Genomic DNA, 8241 nt, shown 5'->3' with positions numbered 1-8241 from the left:
CACACACACACACATAAACGCACAGTGGCATGAAGCAAACCCAGTCTGTGGGATATACAGATATGAGTAGCAGTCTCTGAGTTTGACTCGCCATGTCTGTGCGTGGATATGATTGCTCATGCTTGTGCAGCTCGAGTGAGTTTGAAGAATTATGTTTATTCCATAAAGTCGGCGTGGTCCCCTTCTCTCAAGTCAGTCCTCCATGCGCCAGCGGCGGCCTCCACGCCTGACCGTGACCCCCACCCCCCGTCTTTGGGGGGGTCAGGTCATAGTTCCAGTAAGGCCACAGCAGGGGTCGGTCAGCTGGCGTGATGGGTATTCACGTGAGTCTGTCTCCGCTGTCGCCTTGATAACCGTTGCTACGGTGAGCTGAAGCCTTGGTCAGGGGTGGGGCTAGAGGCTGGGGCGTTGGAGGGTGGTGTCGTAGGAGCGCACTACCTGGGATTGGGACACCACGCCGTGCTCCTCCTGAGAGAAGGCATAGCCATCTGCAGAGAGACAAGAGGAGGGAGGTTTTTAAAAAGAAAGTTGAACTCTGGGGTATGTACGGCAGTATAGTGCAGTAACACCTCAGTTTTTGTGAAGTACTTTGGTTGGTTGTGAACAGACGCAATTCACATTTTGAGGCTGTATTTTGAAACACTGCCTTGAAAATTCCCCAAAAATTGAATAGAGTTACACAAAGGTGGTATTCATCTCAGACCTGTTATAGTCGACTGCCTAACTATACAGGGATTTCCATTTTTCTGGTCACTCAGTGTTTGTGTTCCTGGCCAAATGCTGTCCAAATAGTGGGAATCAATTTGTTGTTTCGAGCTATATAAGATAGAAACATGGAATGTTATTGCTTTCGCTCTCCAATAACACTTAAATTACACCCTTAATAGGTACATAAGCAAATAAACGAATCAAATAAACCAAACAAATCGGACTCTGCAAATATGTAGGAAACAGAATACATGGTGTTCTTCTCTTCATCTAAATTCTTAGTTTATATTTAGAGCCTGAGCAGCGACGGCTCGCACATGGGCGTGGCAAAATGGCTTAACTACGCCCCCTAAACACGTTTGACAGATGTATGAAAATTGGTTCACACGTGTATCATGACCAGATAAACAAAAAAGCCTCTTGAACCCATTCCCCAAAGCCAACAGGAAGTCGGCCATTTGGAATTTGTAGGTCATTTTTGGGGATTTTTTGCGTTGTATTTTCACAAACTCCTCCCAGGGAATTAATCTACTCGATTTAGTCAGTGCAATCTAAAAACCATCAGAATTAAAAGTTGTGCTGTTTGTGACTGCGTGTCAAACGGCATGTCGCTGAATTTTGACGTATCGCCATGAAACTTTGTCCAATGTGCACCAAACTTCTCGTTATTAGAAGTCCCGCCCTGAACACATCTACATGCCAATATTCTGACAATATCAGGACTTAAATTCTGGCCAGAAAGCTTCTACACCCAAAGCTGTACCAAATATCCCCAGTATGGGAGCAGGACTTCGGTAACGTTACAGTATGTGTGTTTGGAAAAAGGACACTCACGTGACACAGTCTGCTGCACCGAGTTTGAGCGTCCTACGCTTGAAGGTGTTTTCCTAAAGACTCTTGTCAGCAGATGGGCCCGTTCGTTTAGACTGCAGAGAAAGGAAAGAAAGATCAGTAACTCCACAGTGACGGCACATAACCAGTTAGTCAGTTGGTAATTAAAGAGAGAATCTCCACTATTAAGACTACCACACAACACCATTACTAGCTACAGGGAAATATTTTTAAATTAGTGTACATATTTCTCTGTGCTTTTATCACTTTTTTGCTTTCAGTTATGAGCAGTGGCAGGTTTAACTGTTTTTTTTAGATATGTCGAAATATAATGTAACTGCCAACAGATTTAAGGCAGCAGGATTTTTAGAGCTTTGACCTTCAGCTTTCCTTGAGCAAAACACCGATTTTCCTTCACGGATCAACATACAAACACACAGATCAATGAGCACACAAAGCAGATTTAAGTCCAGAAAGTTGGTAGGAGGTGGATTTGACACTAAGTGCTTCTGACATCCAATTTATCCCAACAGTAAGTCATAAACTGGCTGTAGGGTAACAGGACATCCACAGTAAACTATTCCCCAGAACCCCCCTCAACCTCCTCTCCTCTTCTTCCCCCTCTTTCCAAGAAGAAGACTGGATCCTCTGTTCTGAGACCACACGCCGTCACGGCTCCTCTCCTCCCGTGACCAAAAATAACTAAGCCCTTTCCAGATATTGCGCACACACACATACACACGTTTAGTTTGATACTTCTCTCCAGTCTTATCGCCATCATTACAGTCATTATAGTTATTAGGCATAGGCACTGGATGTAAATGCAAGGACGCCTGTAGCACTGGCAAAAAGTGACGCAATCAATTTTATATGAAAGACTACATTTATCTTCCAATGAAGTATTAAATTCACACAAGAGGGGTTTCCCTGGCTCCTATGATGATCAACGGCGTAGTTATGAACTAAAGCCAGCATTCCCAAGGTTGAAATTTGGACCAGGCAGTTAGGAAATTCTTAATACTGTATGTGACTGTTGGGAACCTTCACTAGAGCGTTTGTAAAAAAAAAAGTGAGGGTCTCTGAAGTTTGCTCAAGAAGTCTTTGGCCAAAAAAAATGATGTCTGTTAGATAGATGACAGTGCTGAGTGAATGATAAAAGACTAAATGGTGGCTGGACAAATAAATGAAAGGCTCATGCATCAGTACAACTCAAGTTGTCCTTTCTACTTCTGTTATGTTTCTTACTGGCTACCTTCAGATTCAGAAAGGCCCAAGGATGTGTTTCCTTTGAACTCTTCCCCCGAGACGCTCCTGCGCTCTACCTTTCCCATGCCTACCCCAGGACCTCCCCAGGAACTACAAACACAGATGTGCTCTTTTCCATTTTGCTCCATCGCCTCCCTGCCCACCACTACCTTACTTCTCTTATTCTAAATGGAGAGGGCCCCAAGACCCAGTCCCGCTTTCCTGGGTTTAAAGCAGGGTCAGTTCAGGACAGGGCCCTGTGTAGGGGTCAGGAGCAGCAGTGTGGTTTCCCACCATTCCCTCCCCAATCTGAAAACATACCTCAAGACTTCTCCAGCTCTTTTCAAGGAAAGAACTTCTCTGAGAAAACAGCCCGAGTTGGTGACTCACACACATCTGACTCTTTATCACAGCGAGTCATAATAGCTGAACATTAAACATCTCATTCTAATCTTGATTAGCAAAATATTGTGGAAACTCTGATTCTTTATTAAAATATAATTATACTAAATGTATTTTGTTACTTTCCATCACTGCTGGTCAAGCATCTACAATCTTTAGTGCACATACTGTGATTTATAACTTATAAATTTCCCCCCAAAAAATAAACAACGCAGTCTAACACAGCTCTAGTGACACCACACACACAGCTAAATCACAGTGAGAGACAAAACCAGAAGACACACCAGGTCTGTACAGCAGTTCAAATTGATCCACCTGTGACGCAATGCAGAGATGGAGGAATGGAAAAAGAATAAACATAATGAGAGAAATAAAAATGATACTGAGGAGTGATTCAAAGATAAACAGAGAGAGGTATGAACTCAGTTAATGGAAAACAAGCGAGGGTCACTCCAAAGCAGCCTGCAGTGGGGCACACAGGTCATTTGAGGTAACAGTTCACACATTGGAACAGTGCAAACCCAGAAACTACCTCTGTGAGCGTGTGACAGCTCTGACGCTACGGCGGGACCTCAGCCTTGGCTTCGGCCCTGTGGATGGTGCCACCGGGGGGTTAGAAATACCATTACACCACAGAAACGTACAGTCACTCCCTGGTCATTTTATTAGGTACAGCTATACAAACTAATGCAAACCAATACAACAGCTCTGACACATATTCTTCCTTTACAGATCTTAAAAAAAGTAATTCAACGATATGTTAATCATAGAGTGGTGGTGTTGTACCGAATTATACTGAAATATGTTTCCAATATCCTGCTCCCTTTTATGTTTGTAAATGGGAAAGAAACATTAGGAAAATCTCTCAATATAATATAATGTAGTCCAGTTCAACACCACTGCAAACTACAACCTCAATGACAAACATAGTTAAATTAATAACATTGATATTTTTGTAAAAGAATTGACTAAGCTGTTGTATCGGATTGTGTTACATTTTAAAAGGTGCACCTAATAAAAGTGGACACTGAGTATATAACCCTATTTACAATTTTATACTGAATCTGTGTACATAGAGTAATAACATAAATAATAATGACTGCATGCAGTGATGCTATTTTAATAACCCTATAAAAATCATAAAATAAATGAAACCAAACACAAATAAAACTGGATATGAATGCAGGAAATCCCATGATGCTTTGTAGCACACTGTATATACCTGCGGCCGCTGGCATCCCTAAGTACAGCTGCCTCTGGGTCAACGGCCCGAGCTTCCAACTCCTGCACCTCCTCCAGAAGAGACTTCCTCACAGTGCGACGTGTGCTGCAAAGCATGAATAAGCTCGTCAGCCCCATGAAGGAAAGTTTGAGCATTTTACTGTGCAGACACATGTAATTCATAATATGAAGTGTGCGTAAGTGTTGACACAGACTCAATGTGGGTTATGTAAACGCTTCGGTTAAGTTAAATAGTCTCTGTATGGATTTCTCATGTATTTATATTAAATATGTTCTACTTACGCAGTCCAAGCAAAGTCTTTGAGTAAACACGCAGTAGGCACCAGGACGAGGCCCAGCCAGAAGTGCCAGCACTGCATCACCTTGCCAGCCTGCAATGACAACACACAGGCTCCATTTATTTTGCTCGTATATTAATTCAAATTGAGTATTAAGTCATTTTTCTCTGCAACGAGCACAGAGAAACACATGTGGAAAAGGCAGAGAGAAATGTGAGACAAAGCACATTGAAAGTCATTCACAGGGTAAAAAAAAAATCTGGAGTAGCCAGATTTGCTAGCCAAACATATTTAACAGCTCTCTCACACCCTGTATCTACACCACAAACTGGATTTAACACAGTATTCCCACAGCTGAACTACAATGCTTCCATGCTGCTAAAAGATAAAAATGCTAGTGAGTAAGCATACATCCCCCCTACCTGTCCCTGCAGTCCAGCTGCAGCCAGCCTCACTGACCTCTGACCCTCATGCTCAGTCTGTCTCAAGGGATTAATCATGCATCTAACCACTGTCTCAATTTGTCTGTCTGTCGGCCTCTTGCCTCTTACTCCTACACATCTCTTTCTCCCGCGGCTCCCTCCAATCTTACTCTTTCACAACTTCTTTTCATTACTAGTGACCGTATCTTCTGTTGCTTGTCCTCGCCTGTTTCAGTAAATCCCTTCATTTTCCCCTTTATTACCCAATATCTCCTCTTCGCTTATCTGCAAGAGCTCTGTGGTGTTTCATAAGCCTTAGTCTTTGTCTCTAGGCGTGAACCTTTATGTCAATAGTCACAAACACTATGCACTGCAACGTCCTTAACTTCCCCTATATTACTGTCCATATCATGTGTTTCCTGTGTTCTGTGTTTGGATCCAGAGATATAGACAATTTGTTTCCCAGCGGGAAAAGCAACAGGGAAAATGAATCAGAAAACCATTAGAAAATATCCTCTGCAGCAGCTGGAATCACAACCAAGTCACAGAAGATCCAACTGCACTAACACATACTCTGTGGTTTCTATATGTGACATACACCTACACACAGAACACAGTTCATTTTTACAGCACTGGACACATTATATCATCACTTTATATACTCTGAGGATGGAGGCATGCTAAATGATTTTCTGATTTGTTATATCCATAGAAACAGACTGTTGGTCTCCACCACTTTACAATCGACACAAATCACATAGTTGGACATGCGTAGCGCATTAATTCTCATACGCACACACACATTTAAACACACTTATTCTGAGCAGAAATACACAGCTCTTTTCCATCCCGTCCCCCATGGACAGATGGAAATATAGATAGTGGGAGCAGGGGAAATAAGAGAGGTAATAGGGTAGTTAGGGGGGGACGATGGAGGGTTGGGGGTGGTGGTTGAGTGTCTCTGACCATTCCCCAGTTAGACTGAGCAGCTGCAGAGATATTTGACCGCATTCCTGATTTCTGACACAAATTGAATTAATGGGCTGAGGGGAGTTGAGACGGCCTTATTCACTTCCCCTCCCAAGACTCTACCCACTCAGTGGGGCACCTCATCTCACCCCCGCCTGATTCCCGAACTCCAAAATGAGTCTCTCAATTAAGGGGTCCACATGTATACTTCTCCTCACCCCCACTGGACCCCTCATCACCAGCAGCAGCCCACCCTCTTGAATCAACACCTCCAAGGATGGCAGTAAAAGACCTGGACTCGGGTGTCACGCAGCAGGTGCAGGAAGCATGGTGAGAGGGGCTGGCAGGGCATAAATCTCCCCCGGGGCTCCAGCAGTGCCGACGTGGAACACCCAAGAGGTGAGTCTCATAGGCGCCATGTTTTGGCAACCGAGAACAAGGGAGGGGCAGGTGATGGAGGTTGCAGAAAAGAGATGTAGAGGGAAAGACTATTTTAACCCCATTCACCCCGTTACTGAAATGAGTGACACATGTTAATGGAGAGGGACTTGCCTGGCCCAGCATGTCGGGGGCGATGGGGATGGTGGGCCAGATGGCGGAGTAGACAGCAAAGAAGACCATCCAGAGCACCATGCTTCCCCATACCGCCAGGTGGGAAAACTACGGGAGAGAGAAAGAGAGAGACAGAAAGAAAGAAACAGAAAGAAAGAAAAAGAGGAGCCAAAGGAAGGAAGTGCGAGAGAGGATGAAGATTAAGAGATAGAAAAGAGAGACAGCATGAAGTCGAATAGTTTACATACAGCTCATCCGAATATACACAGCCTTCCCCTCCCCTCCTTCCCCTGTCTTCGTCCTGCTCTCTGTGATCTGCTGTAAGAGGACACTGTGTGAATTCCAGTGGGACCCTGCTTCATTACTGCCAGGCTGTTGTGTGGACAGCTGAACGGACAAAAGTGTCAGCGCCCTTCTGTCCATCCTGCCAATCTCTCTCTCTCTCGCTCTCCAACAGGAGAAAGGAGCAAAATCATGTCGCTGTCACAGCGTGAGCTACTGTTGTCCTGCATTCCACATCCATCTCTGCTCACTTCTATCCAATACAAAACGTTTGAACCGAATACTTCAATACTTCTCAGTTTTGTTTAATTATTCTTTGTCCAGATATTTCCTTGTTTAAACATAATTTTGTTAACTGTTTTACTGTATTTCACTGAGGCAAAGTTCATGTACAGCTGCTCAAGCTTTGCCTGCATACACTGCACTTTCTACACTATGGCAAGACACCTGGCATATATCTAGTTACTGGTATATTTTGATAGTAAACTGCAGGATTTTTTATACATGCTAACATTACTAGTGAGGGGGCGCTTTTAACCCATGCTGCCTGCTGATAGTCTGGGACACAGCACAAGTGACTTCCTCACTAATTGCAAGAGCTACTGTAACTTTGTGTAGTCCTGGTTAGTGTTACACTAGTAGCTGCTATTGTATTTCTCCCTGGAATTCCAAACTTAATGCTAGCTAGCTAAAGCCGACAGACATTGTGGCGTGCAGTTACTAAATCTTTGAGCTAGTTGTTTTTTATTAACAGTGGCAATGCAAATATGTAACCGTGACATTATGATGCCTGAATCCTTGATGTTTATAAATGAGAAGCCTGTTCAAAGAAAGTAGGGCTGGAAATAGCCCACACAATTTCAACCTTTGACAGTAACCATGTATTGTAGATGAGCGTAAAAATACATTTCTCATGACTTGAATAGAACATTCTTTAAAAGGAATGAGGGAATCTGGGCTTTAAGTTAACTATGTTAAATTAAATCTGTGTCGCTCTTATGTTTCTGTGTGCACTATTCATCTAACAGATGGTAATCTCAAAGTTTTCTGATCTGTTTTTCTCCTTTGCTTCGCTTTGACTGAGGAATTATGAGGTTAATTCATCCTTTGCAAGTTTCACCTCTTAAAACAAATTCAACACTTAAAAAGGTTCCCTGTGGAGTTTTAGACCTCTAGTAGCTGTTTTTCTACGAGCGGGTCCCCGTTTTGTTTATCCTGTGAATGCATGCAAGTGATGCGTTACACATTTTTGCCAATGGTTTCACAGTATTCCACTGATCAACAGGTGGTGGTAACATGCCAAAATATGC

The 8241-nt window shown here is 43.3% G+C and overlaps 1 protein-coding gene across 1 annotated transcript in view; it reads right to left on the bottom strand.

The window, feature by feature from the left end:
* Nucleotides 1-6: 6 nt before the first annotated feature.
* atp8a2 (ATPase phospholipid transporting 8A2) overlaps nt 7-8241 on the bottom strand; it is a gene marked incomplete in the record, with an annotated part of 42176 nt that continues 33941 nt past the window's right edge. Inside the window, 5 exon segments of the mRNA XM_035654945.1 lie at nt 7-488; nt 1543-1634; nt 4409-4513; nt 4711-4799; nt 6650-6757. Coding sequence (XP_035510838.1) covers nt 394-488; nt 1543-1634; nt 4409-4513; nt 4711-4799; nt 6650-6757 — 489 coding nt within the window.

The sequence above is a fragment of the Morone saxatilis genome, unplaced genomic scaffold (assembly GCF_004916995.1).
Source record: "Morone saxatilis isolate NCDOM2014 unplaced genomic scaffold, NCSU_SB_2.0 Contig0, whole genome shotgun sequence".
Taxonomy (NCBI): domain Eukaryota; kingdom Metazoa; phylum Chordata; class Actinopteri; family Moronidae; genus Morone; species Morone saxatilis.
The sequence above is the reverse complement of the archived record's forward strand: the minus strand, read 5'-3'. Positions and strand labels throughout refer to the sequence as shown.